The 22,104-nt window shown below is 33.7% G+C and overlaps 2 protein-coding genes across 5 annotated transcripts in view; both read left to right on the top strand.

The window, feature by feature from the left end:
* cd2 (CD2 molecule) overlaps nt 1-22,104 on the top strand; it is a 124,780-nt gene that overhangs the window by 8,391 nt on the left and 94,285 nt on the right. The window lies entirely within an intron of this gene.
* Nucleotides 3,831-16,123, top strand: LOC141336394 (sodium/potassium-transporting ATPase subunit alpha-1-like). 2 transcript variants are annotated; one of them, XM_073841990.1, is made up of 22 exons: nt 3,831-3,846; nt 9,735-9,844; nt 11,150-11,209; nt 11,387-11,590; nt 11,789-11,902; nt 11,996-12,130; nt 12,223-12,340; nt 12,422-12,690; nt 12,770-13,078; nt 13,172-13,306; nt 13,390-13,582; nt 13,679-13,854; nt 14,000-14,136; nt 14,233-14,383; nt 14,460-14,628; nt 14,712-14,866; nt 14,950-15,073; nt 15,159-15,304; nt 15,399-15,529; nt 15,675-15,776; nt 15,867-15,958; nt 16,095-16,123. In XM_073841990.1, exons 1-22 carry the CDS (start codon nt 3,831-3,833, stop codon nt 16,121-16,123), a joined length of 3,075 nt encoding a protein of 1,024 aa, XP_073698091.1. The 2 variants fall into 2 exon arrangements, with proteins under 2 accessions (XP_073698091.1, XP_073698090.1); XM_073841989.1 differs by lacking the exon at nt 3,831-3,846 and adding an exon at nt 9,628-9,639 and having other exon boundaries at nt 9,731-9,844.

Genomic DNA, 22,104 nt, shown 5'->3' with positions numbered 1-22,104 from the left:
AACAGCCCAGGTTGCATTTTGGCAACAGTTCTCCTTTAACGATAGACGATCTTTGAAAAATGGCACACACTGTAGAAAGGTCTTTTTGTCTACTTTAAGTTTTTTTTTTCAGAAAGACATTTCGTCAACTGAACAATAAGTATGTTGTTAGATACCACTACAATCCACTGTACTTCAGTCCCTGACAGCCTTGTTCTCATTCTTAGAAAATAAATAAATATGGCACTACCCTGTGAAGTTCTAGAGTAATGATTTATCATTGGGATGCAAAAACAGAAAGAAAAGAATAGCCACTAATTCCTGCCTCATGATTCAGGGTGTCATTGCTCTTCTCATTTTTACTTGTCCTTCATGTTATCATTGTTCATTGCAAAAAATGCTTTTCTGACTCAGAGTTTTTGTCTTGTTTCCAGCCAAGATATCTACAAATTCTTAAATCAAGAACATTTTTGTTTGAAACTAGCAAAATAATGTGCCTATGGGGTAAGAAAATTCTTGTTTTCTGTTTGAAATAAAATTTTTGCTTACCCCATTGGCAACTTATTTTGCTTGTTCTAAGCAAAAACTCTTACTATTGAGTTGTTTTTTCTAAAAACAAGAAAATATGTTTTACTTGGCTAGAAAATCCTTCTTGATTTAAGAATATTTTAATATTTTTGCTGGAGGTTTTGAACAAATGGATGTTGAGTTAATGATGACAGACTTTTCATCTTTAGGTGAACTACCCCTTTACCCTTGAGAATACGTCTTGGAAAGCTTTATTTATGTTACACCCTGTCTTTAGATTCAGGTCCCAATACATAGAAATGTTCAAACTGTATTTAAACTCAAACTGATGGTTCCGGCACGCTGTTTAATGATGGGACAATATGTGTGGATGTTTGAAAGACATAAGGGCTATGAGACACTTTTAACACTGTTGCATAAGTTAAATAACTCTTATTTTAAATGTCTCTTCATTTATTTATACCTTTATCTTCATTGTCGCATTTTATATCTTTAACCCCTTAAGCAAACCCATAAGGGGGAAAAAAAAAAAAAGAAAAAAGAAAGAAAGAAGGATGTACTGTAATACCAGCTTACGGCTGTGAACAGTTTGTTTATAGCCTCAACAAAGTTGCATTGTAAATGATAGAGATAAGTTCAGTTTCAAAACATTTCATATTTACTAAATACACTGGATATTCTCAAAATGTTACAGAATCTGGTCATTTTTCGCAATATGACTAAGTAAATTAAGCTAGAGATTTTAGATGTCGGTAAAAATAGTAGCCCAAGACATTTTAGCCATGAGCAGGAGTATCAATGGTTAGTTTAGAAATATAGTAAATCAACATATAATCCATAATTGCTGTCTTTTTTATTATTTAAGTTATTTAACAGAAACCATCCACAACACAAATGTTAGATAGCTCATTTGCATAAGTATTTCCTGGGCAGGATGTTGTTGCATAAAATTGCAGCAATGCATTACAATAATAATAATAATAATAAAAAAATGTCTTTAGCCATACACTCTTAAAAATAAAGGTGCTTCACGATGCCATAGAAGAGCCTTTTATGTAACATCTGAAGAACTTTCCATTTCACAAAAGGTTGTTTGTGGTGAAAGAAGGTTCTTCGGATTATAAAAAGGTAAGAAAGAGATGATTCTTTAAAGGAACACTCCACTTTTTTGGTAATAGGCTCATTCTCCAACTCCCCCCGAGTTAATAAGTTGAGTTTTACCGTTTTGAAATCCATTCAGCCGTTCTCCTGTTCTGGCGATATCACTTTTAGCATAGCTCATTGAATCCTATTAGACATCGCAACTCGAGTTGGAGTTGGAGAATGAGCCTATTTCCAAAAAAAGTGGAGTGTTCCTTTAAAGAAACTTTGACTGAATAGTTGTTTGTGGAACCAAAAATGGTTCTTCTATGGCATCGCTGTGAAGAATCTTTTAAAGCACCTTTATTTTTAAGACTGTATTTTGAGTGCAGTTTTAAAACTACTAATATGAACATGTACTGAATCTTTCTGCTGCCCTGAAATCTTTCTGAAAAAGCTGATTGTTTTCTTAAACTGAAATTAAGCTGAACAATCGCCTCCAACAGATGCCCTGGTTTCTTCCTTACAGAAGTCACACATTCATTATTTAGGAGGTGGTAGCACAAGATCATGGATTGTACATTATACATCCAAGGCATATCTGCAAACAAACTGTCAAACATCAAAATTGTATATATTTTTTCCTAATAGTTCAATGATGATAATAACATGTTTTTTTTTTTTTGTCCAGACCGTTCACAGCTCGTTTATAAACAGTATAAAATGTTTTTAATGTTGTTTGAGATCAGCTTGTAGCACAATACACTCTTAAAAATAAAGGTGCTTTATGATGCCATAGAAGAACCTTTTTTTTGTCTAAATGCTTCCATAAAGAACCTTAAACAGCTGAAGAACCTTTCTGTTTGACAAAAGGTTCTTTATGGCGAAAGAAGGTTCTCCAGATTATAAAAAGGTAAGAAAGAGATGGTTCTCTAAAGAATCTTTGACTGAACAGTTATTTGTGCAACCAGAAATGGGTCTTCTATGGCATCGCTTGCAGAACCTTTTAAAGCAAATTTATTTTTAAGAGTGTAGGATAAATGCGGAGGAATCTTTGAGTGCATAAAAAGTTTATCAGCAGCCAAAGGTTACGGCTAATATTCCTAAAAATCATTAAACTCGCTTTAACACCTCTAGCATTGTTTGGTGGATTTTTTTTTTTTAGATAGAATCTATAATCATACTCACACATTTAAAATGGTTGACAATGTCTATTACCCCCCATTTGACTCAAATATCTGCTTGGTGCTCATCAGTTATTTTAATAGAAAAATACATTCCCACAGTTTTACACACATCTTACATAAGAAAAAGAGAGGAATGTGTTAACCAAACTAAGACTTTTTTCAATATTTTGAGTTACAGTAAGAATTTTTGCTAACGCTTTATTTTACAGTCACTTAACTAGTTATGCATTACTAGAAGCAATTTATTAGTACTAATTAAGCACATATTAATGCCTTATTCTACATCCCTAATCCTACTCAACTGATCAATTTAACAACTACCTTACTAACTACTAAAAAGCAGCCAATTAGGAATTTATTGAGGGAAAATTCGTAGTTAATAGGGAATCAGCGTTACCTTTTCTAAAGTGTCACCAATTTTTTAAAGTTATAATCTATGATCATATTTTCAAAATGTCATACTTTTACATTTTAAACTGAAATTGATTATACAGTTATTTAACAAGTTGAAAATAAAAGACTGAAAAAAGTTTTTTTTCTGTAAAAGGTACTCCAATCTTAAAAAAAAAAAAAAAAAAATATATATATATATATATATATAGCAATAAATGAACAAAGCTTACTATGAAACATTGTACATTCCGATTTAACATTTAGTTCAACAAATCCTAGAATAAGTACCACAACAGATTATGTTAATATTGCAAATGCATGTGTTTAAATGTGTTTAAAAGTTTTTCAAGTAAATCAAAAAGATTTAACAACTTCTAATTTTTAACAATAGACCATTTTCAAAATGGCACACACTGTATAAAGGTCTTAGATCACATGTTCACTACTTTCAAAACTATGGAGTTTTATCTACTTCAAGTTTTTTTCAGAAAGTCAACTGAAGATATGTTCAATCAGTATGTTGTTAAGTTACAGTACAATCCATTGTACTTCAGTCCCTCATCAAACATTTAATATGCTGCTATCCTGAACCTGCAGCAATGATTTGTCCTTGATACAAAAATAAATAAATAAATAAAAATAATTCCTACTAATTCCTTCGTCATGATAATGATACAGGGTGTTGTTGCTCTTGTCATTGTTACTTGCCCTTTGTTTTATCATTGTTGTGAATAGTGATTAAAAAAAAAAAAAAAAAAAAAAATTTCCAAAAATGTTTGGTTACTGATATGCTTCATAATATCTTCTTTTATAATCAACAGAAGTAAGAAACTCACACAGGTTTGGAACAACTGGAGGTTGAGATACCGTTTTGAAAGGTTTATTTACACCCTGTTCTTAGATTCAGGTTACAATACAAAGAAATGTTCAAACTGTATTTAAACTCAAACTGATGGTTCCGGTCCGCTGTCTAATGATGGGACAATATGTGTGGATGTTTAAGACAGTTTGAAGGACATGAGGGCTATGCGACTCTTTTATCACTGCTGCATATATAAAAGAGCAGTTCCTTTTTTTTTTTCAAAGTATATTAATATAGTTTAATTTGATATTTTCAACCCTAAACAAATCCACCAGAAAAAAAAAAGAATGAAAGAAGTACTCAGGGTGAAATGCCAGCTTACGGGTTTGAACATTTCATGTTTACTAAATAAGCAATATTACTAATTAAATGGAACTAAATTTGCTAAAAATCAGTTTGAATACTCAATAGAGTTTGGTGGAATTTTAGCCATGAACAGGAGTATATTGGTAGCACTTTACAATAAGGTTTATTAGTTAACATGAACTAAGAATAAACACTACTTATACAGCATTTAAAAGGTATTTTAAGTTGTGTTTGTTAACTTAAGTTAATGTTCTGTGAGCATGAACAAGCAATAAACGACACAAAGATTAATAAACAGTGTAGTAAATGTATCATTAATACATTAACTAAATGTTAACAAATGACACTTATTGTAAAGTGTTACAGAGTGACCTTAAGTACAAAATTAGCGGTTGTAATTTAGCAATGTAACAATTGCAGGGTGTTTTTATTATGTACATAAATGTGCAAAATGTACTGTATTTATAGCATAGATTTCAAATATATTTTAGTATATTTATTTCTAGAAATTCATTTAATCAAAAAATTGAGATTGGTGGAAATAGTAACCCAAGACATTTTAGCCATGAATGAGTGTGTGTGTGTATATATATATATACATATATATATATGAAATAAATGAAAACAGTGAAATAAATACCGCAACAGATTATATTACTTTTTTGAAATGCATTGTTGAGTTTAACAATGTTTCATGGAACATTTCAAATGCAGAAAAGACTCGTTATAGTCAAGAAAGGTTCTTTTGAATTTTATGCAATTTTAAAAATGTTTTTTTTTTTTTAAAGAACTGTTCACTTAAAGGTTCTTTGGGGAGCCAAAAAATAGTTCTTCTATAGAATTACTGCAAAAACACCCTTTAGGAACCTTTATTTTTAAGAGTGTAGTTAGATAGCTAATTTGCTGCATATCTTTAATATCTATTACCTGGGCATGATGCAGTTACATACAATTACAGCAATCCATTACGTAAAAAACCTAAATCAGTGATGACATACTTGATTCTTCTTTAGTCATATTTTAAGTGCAGTTTTAAAACTACTAAGTGATGTACAATCTCTAATATTTCTGCCACCCTGAAAAATTTCTGAAAAAGTTTAAGTAAATCAGAGAGATTTAGGAATTTAACAATAGAGAATCTTTAAAATGACACACATTGTAAAAAAAAATATAGTACAGTTTTTGTCTCCTTAAAGTTTTTTTTTTTTTTCTTTTTTTTTTCAGAAAGAGGATTCATCAGCTGAACAATTAGTATTTTGTTAAATACAACCCACAGGACAATCCATTGAACACATCATACTTCATTCCCTCACAACCTCATTTTCATTCTTAGCAAAAATAAATATGGCACTGTCCTGAAGGTCTGTTGCAATTATCTTTGTAATAATAATAATAATAATAATAATAATAATAATAATAAAAACGAATCACAACTAGTTCCTGCCTCATTATACAAGGTGTCGTCGCTCTTGTCATTGTTACTTGTTACATTGTTATTACGTTATCTTCGTTGTGATCAACAGTGATTAAAAAAATAGATCCAAAAAGCACTATGAGGACAATAAACCCTGTGGACGTTTAAAACGTTTTCATACATCAATTCATTCATGCACCTGTCAAATTAGAATTATTTTTTTTTTTTTGCTTTTTTCATAAAGTATTTTCCCAAAATAAACTTTCATGTTTCTTTTATATCACTTTATTCATTTGTGTCAATAGGTTTCAATTGCAATACATATTTTTAAAGGCCGTTTTCTGTCTGTTCAAAGTTTTGTTCTGAATTATGGAGTAACAAAATGAGATCCCCTCTGTAAAAACATTTAACTCTAATATGTCAAAAAATTAAACAAGAATTTCCAAACTGACTTCATCCAGTGTTTCGACTTTTTGTTCTAGAAATGAATGCAAATGAGAGCATATTTTATTAAATAATTTATATTTTAGAAAACTTGTAACAAAACTTATTTGCAATTATCAATGTAATCAATCATCTGGGTAAGTAAGGTGATAACTATTAGTGTTTGTGTGTGTGTGTGTGTGTGTGTGTGTGTGTGTGTGTGTGTGTGTGTGTGTGTGTGTGTGTGTGTGTGTGTGTGTGTGTGTGTGTCTCCTTAAAGTGTCTCTCCTTAAATCGTAAGTATATTTCAAATCTATTAAAATATTTATTGACATAATCACTAATATAAAAATGATAATTCAACTTTATTTGGAGTATTACTAATGCACAATGAGCAGTTTTTACTATTAAGCCTAAAATGTGTTTTAATGTCACTGTCAATAAAGATTGTTTGATCTCTGTTTAATATCAGTCTTTAAATGCAAAATATTTAAAGTGTAACTAAAGTATACTTACAATAGTTCCACGTTTGCGCAATCAAAAATACTTCAGTACATCTTTAGTTGGACTTCAGCACTACTTCCAAACAATTAAAGTTCAAATTAGTTCTAATTTAGCAGTTCAGTGTCCTAAAAGTAGCTACAGTTGCAAGGTATTTTTACAAAGTACATAAATATGTAAATAGTATACTTAGCATGAAACAAATGTATTTAAATGTATTTTAGTGTATTTATTTTAATAGAAATGGGTGGGATAGTAACCCAAGACATTTTAGCTATGAACAGGAGTAAAAATAGCTAAATAGTTTAGTAATATGGTAAATAAACATATATAATCCATAATTACTGTCTATTATTTCTATTCTAACAGCATGTTGGCTTTTAACAATGTCAATTAATAATAATAATAATAATAGGTCAATACGCTAAGAATGTTTATTCTGGAATATTTTTCAATCAGAAAATGCTCAAAATTTAAAGACTGAAAGAGAGTTTTCTTGTCAAACATACTTCAACAGTCTTCAAAAAAAAAAAACATTTTTTACAGTGTACTACGAATAAAAGAAGCAACATTGTCTTTTCCATTTTAGCATTTAGTGCAACAAACCCTAGAATAAATACCACAACAGATCATAATAATATTTCAAATTCATCGCAGAGTTTAACAAGTAAATCAGAGGGATTTAACAAATTAAGACTTTAACGATAGATGTATAAAACTGTATAAAAAAGTTTTTACAACTTTCAACTTCTCTACTTTTTTTTTTTTTTTTTTTTTAGAAAAACGATTTGTCAGCTTAACAATCAATATGTTAATATATAATACCAGCACAATCTACTGAATGCACTGCAATTCAGTCCCTCATCGCCTAGTTTTCATTCTCATCAAACACCTCTACTATGAAAGTCTAAAGCAATTATCTTTGTAATACAAGAAAAAATAAAAGAATAACTATTCCTACCTCACGATAAAGGTGTTGTTGCTCTTGTCATTGTTTACTTGTCCTTTATGTTATCATTGCTGTGATCAAATGTGAATTTTTTTTTCCAAAAAAAAAAACAAAAAACATGAACTATTTGGTTATTGATATCCTTCGTGATATCTTCCTATATGATCAACAGAAGTAAGAAACGCATGTAGGTTTAGAGCAACAGGATGTTGAGTAAATGATGACAGACTTTTCATTATTGGATGAACTCTCCCTTTACCCTTGAGAATACGTCTTGGAAAGTTTATTTATGATACACCCTGTCCTTAGATTCAGGTTACAACACATAGAAATGTTCAAACTGTTATTCAAATGCAAACTGATTGTTCCGGTCAGCTGTCTAATGATGTGACAATAAGTGAGGATGTTTAAGACAGTTTGAAGGACATGAGGGCTGTGAGACTTTTTTTTTTTTTACATTGTTGCTTTTTTTAAACGTATCCACCTTATTCTTTAACGCGGAAGTAAGCCTATGCGTGAGACTTCTGGTATAGGCAAATAACGAGAAGAATAACTATGTGCAGTAAATTGTGAAACTGTTTGCACGACAAACCAGTGTGTGCTCATAATTAAGATAAAGCATTAAAATGATACGGTAAGACACACCAATAAATAGCTGGATGCGGATGAGACCAGAAACCAGACCCATAATATTTACAAATGGCTGCACCCACACTTTCGGGGGAGAAAAGGTGGATATCTATTTATTTACATTTTATATCTTCAACCCTGCCTAAACAAACCCATGAGAGAAAAGAAAGAAAATCCGGATGTAATACCAGCTTAACAGAGTTTGGTTATAGCCTCAACAAAGTTGCATTGTAAATGGTTTCGAAACCTTTTTTCATTTACTAAACACAATGAATCATTTTTAAATGTTACAGATTTTGGTCATTTTCAGCAATATGATCAATTTAAGTGAGCTATAAATTTATTTGAACACTAAATGGCTGACGGAAATATAGTAACCCAAAAGTGTTTTAGCCATGAACAAGAGTATCCATAGTTAGACAGTTTTAGTAATATGGTAAATAAACCTCTCTATTCTAACAGCATCTTGGCTTTTAGCAATGTGAGTAGTATTTCAGTACCCTGGATTTACTCTGACATATTTTTTACTCAGAAATTGCTATTAAAATGAAGAAGTTAAAGTTGAAAGACTTCAAAAGTATTTTCTTGCAAAACATACTCCAGTAATCTTCAATAAATGAAACAAGCTTGATATAAAACATTGTACATTCCTTTTTAACATTTAGTTCAACAAATCCCAGAATAAATACCACAACAGATTATATTAATATTTCAAATGCATTACACAGTTTAACAAGTAAGTCTGTTAAACAAGTTTCATATTCAGACAATCTTGGTCATTAGTTTATCCATTATAATTGCCATTTTAGTTTAGGATTTCGTCAGAAAATTCTTGCAGATTGCAAACTTTTCCAGCATTAACACTGACAAGGTCCTACATTCACAAATGTACATTTGAACATGGAAGCGGTTTGATTTATCAGATGTTGAGGGATTCAGAACACAATTTACACAGTCGTTTAACCCTAACAATGATCAAAATAAGCCAGGATGCAATTAATTCCATAGAAATGCTTCATAGGAGACCTAATAAATAGCAAAAACTAAACAAATAAGGGCTTGAACGAACATTTAAAGCAAGCTGTTTGTCGTGAGTTATTATTAACAAGCCATAGATCTGTTGATAAGACGATAATGGACCAGTCCTTCACCTGGGTGTCACCGAAATGACCTACCTGTATAAATGAAGGTTAAATAAATGCTAAAACCAAATGACACCTGACAAACCCCTCCCTAATTTTCCCAGAACACCTCCCCATTAAACAGGTGAGCTGGCAGGGTATACGTAAATCTGTGAATCTGGTTTGGAAACACAGAGACTTCTGTCTCCAGCTGCGAGACCAGACTTCTGCAGTGGTGGACATCAGCAGGAAAAATGGGGCTCGGAGTAAGTCAGCTAAAGATGCTTAATTTGTTTGCTTTATTTTTGGTGGGAGATCTGGTTGTATGAGTTATCTTGATTGTTTTACATTTTACAGACAGGGAATGATATGTACAAACTGGCAGCGACGTCAGAAGATGGGGTCAAAAAGCCCAAAAAAGGGAAAAAGAGCAAAAAGGACATGGAGGAACTGAAAAAAGAAGTGGAACTGGTAATTAATTCATTCATTCACGCTTTTTGAACTTTCTGACTTTTTTTTCCCAGTTGGATTTACACAGTTCATAAATTTTGGAACTTTAGAGTGTGTAAATATACATTTGGGGCTACACCATTTCCTTCATCAAATGAAAACATATAGGCTTAAAAAAAAAATCAAATATAAATTGGCAAATGTATTTAAATTAAAAAGGCTGTCAGGGTTATTTTATTTTTAATGATTAAAATATCAGAACGAAGGCAGTTAGTAACACAATCATAACTGATTAAAAATGTCAGATTTAATTGTATGCTGCGCTTCTTTTTTATTTTTTATTTTTTATTGCAAAACTTGTACATACTCATATACAAGAGCAGGGAAATTAGACATTGATAAAGTCCAACAAGGAACAGTCATAAAACAAAAACTGGAAAAAAATAATAATAATCTGCATTTGCGTACATCAAATGATTGTGCAATCCATATAGAAAAGAAAAGTATAAAAATAAATTACATCCTTTTAGAAAAATGATCATAATGCAACAAAAATGTGTCGCTCTTTTCGTTATTTGTCAGTCTAAGAGAAGAAACAACAGAATCAAGTTCAGCAAGAAAAAAGGAAAGAGGAGATTCAAGCCATTTTTGCTTAGGGATGAAACATTTTGCAGTCAGTATAAGAAAGTTATTCAACATATTCAACAGATAATTGTTTTGGATTTTCATAATAAAAAAAATAACATCTTTAAGGTCGAAGTATGGGTCACATTTGTAAGGCTAGAAATATATAAGATTAAGTCAACCCATCATTTGTTGGTAACACCACAATCCAAAAAAAAAAAAAAAAAAAAAAAATGGGCAGATGCGTTCCTCTACAGAACATGTTGTTAAAATTGTCAGTACTTACTACATTGTAAGCGTCTAACACGCAGTTACGGACAGTTAAGTTCTAATAAATGTGGACCATCGCTGGATATATTACAGCCCTCTGTGGATTCTCATTTTTTGTGCAGTTTTGCATTGGCATAATGTTTCTCAGATCTAAACAGCAAGATAATGCCTCGTTCGGCAGTGTCTAGAAATGCTTCACTTCTATTCTTTAGAAAAACGGACGCGATAAGACACGCAAACTTTCACTGCGTTTTAACATTTAATTTCCATCCATTTAAGCAGAAATATTAAATAAACAATAGCCCCATGTTAAACTTTCTTTATAAATATATGTTTTGTTTTTAAATATTAGTAGAAATATCCTGGCAATATGGCTTTACCATTTGTTAAATAGTGTAGTTTTAAGATTTCAAACTTATTTTGTCTTTGCAGGAAGACCACAAGTTGACCTTCGATGAACTTAACCGAAAATATGGCACTGATCTGACCAAGGTGAGTAAGAATAATGATGCATTATTTCTATATTCAAACATTTGTGTGAGTACATTTTGTAGAGCATAACTTGCCTTTAGCTAGAAAGAGCACTGTATAATGGATCTTTAGCCACATGCATGTGATATTATTATTTATGAACATCTTTAATTGCTTCATGTTTATAACTTGTGGCAGGGTTTGACCGATTTCCGAGCAAAGGAAGTCTTAGCCCGTGATGGACCAAATGCCTTGACTCCACCTGTTACGACTCCAGAATGGATCAAGTTCTGCAGACAGCTGTTTGGGGGATTCCAGACACTGCTGTGGATCGGTGCATTTCTTTGCTTCTTTGCATATTCCATCCAGGCTGCCTCAGCAGAAGAACCAGCGAATGACAATGTATGAGAGAAAATGTTCTTCGTTTCAACATATTTTTATTTATTTTCATGAAAGTGTGTTTTATTCATTAAATATCTAAACTGATGCATCATGCATTTAATAAGAGGTTCCTCCCAGAGTATTAGTCTCCTAATAAGTGTACTGTAGACTTTGGATAAAAGAATCAAATTAATGACTATTTATCTTATTTTCTTGCAGCTGTATCTGGGACTTGTGCTTGCTTTTGTTGTCACAGTCAATGGATGCTTCTCATACTATCAAGAGGCCAAGAGCTCTAGGATCATGGATTCGTTCAAGAACCTCATTCCTCAGGTATAAAAATGTAAATTCACTACAAAAAATACAAAAATAGCTTTTACAATGTACAAAGGATATTCATGTGTATGTACATTTACTGTCATGTAGAAAGCCCTGGTTATACGTGACGGAGAGAAAAAGATCATCGACGCTGAGGAAGTAGTTGCAGGTGATCTTGTGGAGGTCAAAGGTGGAGACAGAATCCCAGCTGATATTCGTGTTATCTCTGCACAGGGATGCAAGGTAAAAAAACCAAAGAATTTCAAGGGACAAAAAAAGAAACAAAACAAACAAAAAAAACATCACGAAACATTGCTCCTTGCTTTCCTTTCCAGGTGGACAACTCTTCCCTCACTGGAGAATCTGAGCCTCAGACTCGCACTCCTGACTTTTCCAGTGAAAACCCCTTGGAGACAAGAAACATTGCATTTTTTTCTACCAATTGTGTTGATGGTACAAAATTCAAATATCTTTACAACATTTGTGGATGACTAAATGTCTTAAATGGTGCTTTAACATGATAATATTCACTAGGCACTGCCAGAGGGATCGTCATCAACACCGGTGACCGCACTGTCATGGGTCGTATCGCCACTCTCGCCTCCAGTCTGGATGGTGGAAAAACGCCAATTGCTAAAGAGATCGAGCACTTTATCCACATCATCACTGGTGTAGCTGTCTTCCTGGGTTTGACCTTCCTAATTCTCTCCATAATTCTTGGCTACTCTTGGTTGGAAGGGGTCATCTTCCTGATTGGAATCATTGTCGCTAATGTACCTGAAGGTCTCCCTGCCACTGTAACTGTAAGTCAGAGTAATATACATAATTATGATACATATTTCCAGATTCCAATGATGGCTAAATGTGTGTTTATTCACATAGGTGTGCCTGACCCTGACCGCCAAACGTATGGCAAAGAAGAACTGCCTGGTGAAGAATCTTGAAGCTGTGGAGACTCTTGGCTCAACCACCACCATCTGCTCTGACAAGACTGGAACCTTGACCCAGAACCGAATGACCGTCGCTCACATGTGGTTTGACAATCATATTCATATAGCAGACACAACAGAGAACCAGACTGGAACCGCATTTGACAAGACCTCTGCTACTTGGGCCGCCCTCGCACGTGTTGCTGGCCTTTGCAATCGGGCCGTCTTCCTGTCGAATCAGAACCATCTTCCAGTCCTTAAGGTGTGCTATCTTAACCTCTAGTTTGTGGAAGTACATTGAAAATGCATTTAAAAGCCCATTTTAGATTTTTTTCAAAATACATCTGTTTTTCAGCGAGACACAGCTGGCGATGCCTCAGAGTCTGCCCTGTTGAAGTGTATTGAGCTGTGCTGTGGTTCAGTCACTGAAATGAGAGAGAATTACACAAAAGTTGCTGAGATCCCTTTCAACTCCACCAACAAGTATCAGGTATTTTTGTTGAGATGTTCTTTGGAGATTGGTTTTTAGATTAACTGGTCATTCTAATAAGCCCTTTAACATGTCTTTTCTAGCTCTCAGTCCACAAGAATCCCAATCTCTCAGAGTCTAAGCACCTGCTGGTGATGAAGGGAGCCCCTGAGAGAATCTTGGATCGATGCTCTACTATTTTAATTCAAGGAAAAGAGCAGCCTTTGGACGATGAAATGAAAGATTCATTCCAAAATGCTTATTTAGAGCTCGGAGGTCTTGGAGAAAGAGTGTTGGGTAAAGCCACCTTACTAAGTTATGATTGCAGAAGAAAATTAACACAGAGAGTAGTAGTTTACAGAATTATGAACAACTCTATGTTCTCCCTTAAAGGTTTCTGCCACTTTAGCCTCCCTGATGACCAGTTTCCTGAGGGTTTTGCATTTGATGCTGAAGAAGTGAACTTTCCCACTGAGAACCTGTGTTTTGTTGGCCTCATGTCCATGATCGATCCTCCTCGTGCAGCTGTACCAGATGCTGTGGCCAAATGCCGGAGTGCTGGAATCAAGGTGTTGTAATTATTCAAGATCTGCTTGAAAACACTGTAAATACACCAAATAGCGGTTAAAAAAAGATGCTCAAACCATATGCAGAGGATGAGTTGTAAAAACGGTGCAATGAAATGAAATAATAAATCAGAATCTTCTGTTACAGGTTATCATGGTTACTGGAGACCATCCAATTACAGCAAAGGCAATTGCAAAAGGTGTTGGCATCATCTCTGAGGGCAACGAGACTGTGGATGATATTGCAGCTCGTCTGAAAATCCCAATTGGAGAGGTCAATCCAAGGTATGCTTGTTACTTTTGCCACTCATTTATTGTCTCCATTCCAAAATTCTCAAAAAATCTGCTCTAGATGTCTGCTAAAACAAAGTGTATTTCTAGAGATGCTAAGGCCTGTGTGGTCCATGGTGGAGAACTGAAGAATATGACTTCAGAACAGCTGGATGAGATCCTCCAACACCATTCAGAAATTGTGTTCGCCAGAACTTCTCCACAGCAAAAGCTGATCATTGTGGAAGGGTGTCAACGACAGGTACCATCAGATCTATTGATGCTAAAGCATTTCACCCAGCTGGTACCATTTTAATCCACTTCGTTTCTCCTATCAGGGTGCCATTGTAGCTGTAACCGGTGATGGCGTCAATGATTCTCCTGCTCTGAAGAAGGCTGACATTGGTGTGGCTATGGGTATCGCTGGATCTGACGTATCCAAACAGGCTGCAGACATGATCCTTCTGGATGACAACTTTGCCTCAATCGTCACTGGAGTAGAAGAAGGTCTGATATTGAAACCCTAATTTGACTGAAGAATGATAAAGCTTACTTAGACACTGATTTCTAAAATGTATCTTCAACTTTAGGCCGTCTGATCTTTGACAACTTGAAGAAGTCCATTGCCTACACGCTGACCAGTAAGATCCCTGAGATGTCACCCTTCCTCTTTTTTGTCCTTGTGGGTATTCCTCTACCTTTGGGCACCGTCACCATTCTCTGCATTGACCTGGGCACTGACATGGTATGGAACGGAACTCAATTTAGATATATAAATAAGGGTTAGCTTTTAAATGTGCATGCATTCATTTTTATCTATCGCCACAGGTTCCTGCTATCTCACTGGCCTATGAAACTGCTGAAAGCGACATCATGAAGAGACAACCCAGAAATGCGCAAACAGATAGGCTGGTGAATCAGAGGCTCATCAGTATGAGCTATGGTCAAATTGGTAAGATCACACTATTACACCATACAGAGCGATCCAGGTCTTCATTGCTGTTTGTTTCTTACATGTCTTTACACTTCAATTTTAGGCATGATGCAAGCTGTCGGCGGGTTCTTTACCTACTTCGTAATTCTGGCTGAGAATGGATTCTTACCCAAGGATCTGGTTGGAATTCGACTTGGTTGGGAAGACAGATACGTCAGTGACCTGGAAGACAGCTATGGCCAGCAGTGGGTAGGTGTCACAACTCTACCAAAGCTGACAGATGCGAAACCAACATTTCTATAAAAATGCCTTTCTTTTAAATAATGCTTCTTTTCTGATGCAGACCTATGAGCGCAGAAAGATTGTGGAGTACACATGCCACACAGCCTTCTTCACCAGTATTGTGATTGTGCAATGGACTGACTTGCTCATCTGCAAGACCAGGAGGCTTTCTATCTTCCAGCAGGGAATGAAGTATGTACACATCAAACAAACGATAAAACATTGGACTGATATCTATTCGATTGAATTGTTTGTTCAGTTCCACTTCATTGTCTATATAAGCCCAGTTATGTTGATCGTAATTTGTTTATTTATTTATTTATTTTTCCTTTTATAGGAATAGAGTCCTCACCTTTGGCCTGTGTGTGGAAACTGCTCTGGCAGCTTTCTTATCCTACTGCCCAGGCATGGATGTTGCTGTCCGAATGTATCCATTGAAGTACGTGGAATCTGAATGTTTTAATGAAACTTGCTTAAAGGCATTACATGTTGTTTTTAACCAATTAACCATGTTTTTTTTTTTTTTTAGACCATTGTGGTGGTTCTGTGCTATGCCATATTCACTGCTCATTTTCATCTATGATGAAGTTAGAAAATACCTTCTTAGGCAGAACCCAGGAGGTAATATGCACTTTCATACATCTAAACATAGTTGAATTTTAACGACAGAGATTAATGACTTTTACATTTGTTTGTTGTATTTCATTCTTTTTAGAGATCAAGAATGAACTAATAGCTGTGCTTTGTTTTGTTTTAGGCTGGGTGGAACTAGAAACATACTATTGAAATGACAGAATTTTATTGGGGATGTGCAAGGAGACGTCATTTTTGATGTTTTCAAAATGATGCAATGTTTAAGTCAATAAATATGTCCGACTGAATGAGCTGAATTTGTTTCTTTGTCTTTTTATGAAACTAGAAAGATTAAAACAAGGACCCAAGTGACTTCAATGCACAAAATGATATGTACAGTAGTTGCATCAAGCAACATACCATGATAAAACATCAAAATAATATATTATAGGTTTCAATTAACCTTTGAGTGAAAACTATTTAAAATATAAATTTCCCATACTTTCGATTTTAGTATCAGATGACAACAAGGTGGTGACCACAATTACACATTTATTTAGTTTCTACACTTTTGGTCAACATCTGTCGATTGATCAAGCTCACTTTTTTAATCACAAAGCCCAATGCATTTTCTAAAATAATACAGTTTGTTTGTTTTTTTGAGTGTCAAAAGACAAATGAGCAGTGGGATAAGACAGTTCACCAAATTAAATTCTATCATCTCACCTTTATGTCACCTAAAACATAAAACTGAACTGGAGATTTCACATTTCAAGCCATGGCTTCCCTCAGGAACGACTGAATTGCTGGTTTAGATTTATGAGTAAAATAAGGTCACTGGTTAACATTACTTTCATGATTTAAAGTACACACAATCCGACCTAACCAATTTTAAAGCAGCTAAGTTGAATTTTAGGTTGCTAAGAAGTTTGTACACAAGGAATTTTTATTTTTCCAAAATTGAAGTGATGCATGGTCACTTCTAGTAGCAGCTTAGTTGAAATAAACCAGTTATGTGACTCACTTTTGTATTTCTTTAGTAAAAGTTACTAAAACATATGAGTAACACACTGAAAAAGACCATGCAACACTGATTGAAACAGGAGAGTCTTTTTTTAATGAATAGCAGGAAGCAGAGCCTTTAAGCATCAGATTTAGTTTCCTGTGCGCATTTAATGGTTCGTCCTCCAGGGGACGCTTCTTCCGGACACAAGCCAAACCCTTTATTCAAATTTTTAAAGCATCATGTTGTTTATTGTAAACAGATGGACACTATAAAGTAACTTTGTCAGATTTATTTGAATTCATGCATGTAATATAAATTAAACACCGCTGTTACAATCTCTACAGCTTTATTTACAAAAATTAAGCTTTTTTTTTCAGCTTAATAAACATCAAGGCACATGTCTCAGTATTAGTCTACTGTAATATGCATGTTTAAAGGAGTTACTTGTTAGTAGATTTATTAAGTGCATAAGATGTCCAAATGACCAAAATGAAGCCAATGTTATTATACTTGATTAGAAATCGAAAATTAGAATTAGAAAACTTGATTAGTTCCCCAATTATTAACTCACTCTGGTGTTGTTTTAAACCTGTAAGACTTGAAAAATGACAACTGACCTACTTTATGAAAACAGAACAGACATTTCTCAAAATACATGCTTGTCTTTTAGAAGAAAAGTCACAGATTTGGAAATGCATGATAAATAACAGAATTTTCATTTCCGTGTAATAAAATAAAAATGTAATGAAGAGACACACACACAACAATAAACCATTCAAATAAAACATGCAACGACGAATTGCTTTTGCCACCATTTCTAAAAATTTATTTAAACAATTTGGTATTTAATATTTGTCAGACATTGCAATAATTGAATACATAATTAAGATGACCTGGCTGAACAGGAATTTACATTAGCAAAAACCCATTTTAAAACAATGGCAAAAGCATTTACCTCTTTTTTAAATACATTGCATGAATATAGTAAAATAACTTAAACTAAACAAAATTGTCAAAGCAGAATACAATGTGTTGCAAGCCATCTTTATGATCAAAAGGACACTGAGAGCAGAGGCAGTTTCCAGCAGTTCACGTACATGTTCATGTTCATTGTCACGATACAGCACGGTGCCCTAAGAACTTCCTTAATTCTATTTGAATCCCTATATTTAAGCAACAGTTGCTGGGTTAGTGTTTCTCTGCGGTTCCTTTTTTGAAGAAAGAAACACACAGCAAAATAAATTTAACACCATTCAGAGATCAACTTCACTCCATTTTTATACATTCACCTTTTTATACATCCAAACCACAAACAGGAAGTCTACACCCTCTCGTATGAGATATTTCCATCCTTCAAACTGAGCTGCTCAGGGCCAATATGATCAATTATTGGGGCACTTTCAGATTCTGGTAAATAAAAGGTTAGTAATGTGACCCCAGAGAAAGTGATTTTGTGATATTGTAGTATTGTTTGCCTCAATATTAAAAAAAAATAATAAAAGAAAGCAGAATATTTTTACATTTATATTGCAAATAACATAATAGACAAAATAGTACTAGATAGTACTGGTTATACAATACAAAAGCATATTAAACAAAATCAAAAATGAAACAAATGACAACATTAGTGAGCTATGAGTGAATCAAAACCGCACCCTTAACACTACGGGAAAAGTCCAAGCTATCAGGGAGTTTCTTATTTGGCTTAAAGAAGCTGAGGCCTTGAAATGGGGAAATTGATTATCATTCCAAAGACATGGCTCTGAATGTGCTTAAAACTCCAGAATGAAGCACACAAAATACTACAGACATTGAAGCAAATATAATTATTTTTTTGTTTGTTTTACAATTACATAAAAAAAAAAACTAATGTTTCCAAATGAACACAGTAATTGCACATTGCACAACCTACAACAAATGACCTAAAATGACCTTTCCTGTTTTTCTTTGATATATATGTTCAATTAATCAGAAATTCAAGAAATGTATGGTATTCATAAGAAAATGCTTTAAAATGCTCTCAAATATTATATTCAGAATTCATCTGAATAGCATTCAGGCCAGATGACTCATGTTTCTGGCTAACACAGATGACAGATTTTGTTTAAGAAGCACAAAATGAATTGTTATAGTCTGGAAGCATAAGTAAGAACGAGTTTAAAAATATAATGCAAGGTCTTGCACTGTATGCTAATATTTCTCAGATTTCACATCGATGAAAATAAAAATAACACACTTTGCTGATAGTCAACAGTTTAGAGAATAACTATCCTGACTAGCATTTTATTTCTCAGTTGCAAAGATCAGGTTCCCCTACCAACTGACGTCAAAATCTAAATCAAAATTTTATTAAGGCACTGTCTATTTACACTGAGTGGAAACACACAAATTATTTTTACTAATTCCACCCATCAACGCTAATTTATCTTTATAACAAACAGCATATTAACACTAATAACTAAGTGCTATTAGTTGCTAACAGTACATGCACCTTTTTACACTCAGTGTAAATAAAATCGACCCTTTATTTTACAGATAAACCACCTACTCTGCAAAGCTAAAAAACAAACCACAATAATTGAAGATACTATCCACACCAGAAGAACTGAAGACCTAGACATACTTGCACTACTTCTGACTTGTGCTGACCGTCTCAAGTCATTGCTGAGTCTTGCATTAATGCAAAATATCTAGTTAACAGCTGTGCTAGCAAACAGTTGTGAGAATCATATCTCACATCACCCGTGCTGATCTTTGGCTATGTTCACACAGGCAGACAACATTACATTTTTTTGCACAACCACAATCATTTAGTAGTACGGCCGTGACTGCTGCTCTCAAATCAGGTATGAAGTGGCTGCTGTCAAGGCAAATCTCCTGTTTGCACAACGGTCTCTTTCTGGTGGGCACCAATGTCATTGCAGGTCCAAGAAGGAAGCTGGTACATTTCGGTAAGCTTTTGTCATACCACCAGCATGCTTCTGAAAGACACTTCTAAGTCATGATGCCACTCTAAGACTATCATCACTAAATCATCAGATAACAAAGATTGCCAAAAACATCACAAATGAGACGATTATGATATGCAAATGTGCAGTGTGGATAGTTTGAAAAACTGAATTCCCCGCAGTGAACACAGAGCAGCAGTTTAACTAAGGGATGATTCATGAACAAATTACATTGAAAAGTTCACAACAAGTTCTCAAAAAAAAAAAAAAAAAAAAACACATTCATACAAAGTTTACCACTCTTGTCTGAAGAGAAAGACTGTCCTTGCGAAAAGTGATATGATGAAAAGTCCTCAGCAGTTCAGCAGCAGTTTTAGTCAATCCACCAAACTGTTACAATCTGCTGTTATATTCTAGAAAGTTAAATAAACAAGAGGAATTTGTATTTAGAGAATCAAAAACAGGAACAAACTATTGAACAACATGCTGATATGAAAAGAAAAGAGATTGATTTTGATCTTAATACTGAAATCTTAAACATGTATACAATATGTACGCTCAACTGTAATTATGAATAAGAGAAATCAGGCCCTATTAGTCCAGACACTTATTGATGAGCAATTATCTTACCAATCACTACAATTTATCGTCTTTACTGCCACCATCACTGTCCGCTTTCACCGCATTTAGAAGCTCTATAAAAACAACCATAAACAAACAGAAAGGTGTCAAGGGCAGCTTATATTAACAGTATTATAAAATGCATCATTAACTGAGGAAATATTTTAACCTGCAGAATAAACAACTGTGCGTGTCAACTTGTCAATGCCACATTTTCAGCGTCTTTGTCATCACTATCATAATGTGATATTATTACTGCATTAAGAACATGCAGTACAACTTAAAAAAGGAGATGTTTTTAATCTTTGTAAATGATTAATAATGTAATCATTTGTCTATTAGAGACCAACTAAACTTTTTATCTTACGTGAACTATCGTCTTCTTTCATCTGAGTTCCTTGATAATTAACCAAATAATAAACAGTATTCATACAGTGAAATGCAACGCTTTTTATATTATTTCATAAAAAGTTGGGAACTAACTAGCCACAATCATTGCCTGATTTAAACCACCTGGATTGACTCGTTGATGTACCAGAGTTACTAATGGCTTATGAAATATATGAAGTTAGTCACTGCAAATATGTTTTAGATATTTCTAGATTTCTTGTGACAGGTTTATTTTTTCTTACCGTTGGTACTTGCTGCTCCTTCCTCTGGATTTTTATTCTCTATTATTACGAGAAAGGAAGAAGATACAGTTAATTACTTTCATGTGCAATTGTACACCATAAATTACTACTACTTATAAACCACATTAATTACAAAATGTAATGACCTAAATGCATACCCAGAAAAAAAAAGAAGCAATCAATGTTTGAATTCTCTCGCTTTACAGTATAACATGGAAATTTTAATACACTGAACTTAAACATATGTATGATTTTCTTTTTAGGCTTTGTAAAAAAATATTGCATTGCGCAGAACAGAAAAATAAACAATCTATCAAGTCTAGTTACAAAATTAATACAAAATAATTAACATTTAGCTTGTAATAATAGACTGCAAGGTAAAGGCGCTAGTGTACAACTAATAATAATAAGAGCACATGTTTTTTGGGGGGATATTTACAGGATAAAATTCCCTGGCAAATTGTGATTGTCTCATTTCATGTTCAACACAGTTAAAATGTCAAATAATCAGAATTAGATCATATTTATTTATTAGCGAGATTTCACGGAGACAGAGCGAGTACTAAATGGCTGCCTAATTGACACAATCATGGTGCTCAGTTATTTAAAGAGGACTTATTATGCACCTTTTGTAAGATGTAAAATAAGTCTCCGATGTCCCCAGTGTGTGTATGTGAAATATTAGCCCAAAATCACTTTTAGGGTTTGAGATGAAAAATCACTCACCACCATGACTGTCCACTTTGTTCTCGTATAGAGGCTCTATAAAAACAACCACAAACAAAGAGAAAGGTGTCAAGGGCAGCTAATAATAACAGTATCACAAAATACAACTGAGAAAATATTTTATCCTGCAGAATAAAATATTATGAACTGTGCATTTGTCAACGCCAGGTTTCCAGTGTCTTTGTCATCACTATCAGAATGTGATATTATTACTGCATTAAGAACATGCAGTACAACTTCAAAAAGTAGATGTTTTTAATC

This window comes from Garra rufa, chromosome 6, assembly GCF_049309525.1.
Source record: "Garra rufa chromosome 6, GarRuf1.0, whole genome shotgun sequence".
NCBI classification, from domain to species: Eukaryota; Metazoa; Chordata; class Actinopteri; order Cypriniformes; family Cyprinidae; genus Garra; species Garra rufa.
This window is presented reverse-complemented; position numbering and strand designations above follow the sequence as displayed.

What these genes read in the sequence shown, in the direction of transcription:
- LOC141336394 (XM_073841990.1), top strand. An exon ending in TCTTGGAGAAAGAGTGTTGG is followed by an intron (nt 13,583 to 13,678) that starts GTAAAGCCACCT and finishes TCTCCCTTAAAG; the next exon opens with GTTTCTGCCACTTTAGCCTC. An exon ending in TCTTAGGCAGAACCCAGGAG is followed by an intron (nt 15,959 to 16,094) that starts GTAATATGCACT and finishes GTTTTGTTTTAG; the next exon opens with GCTGGGTGGAACTAGAAACA.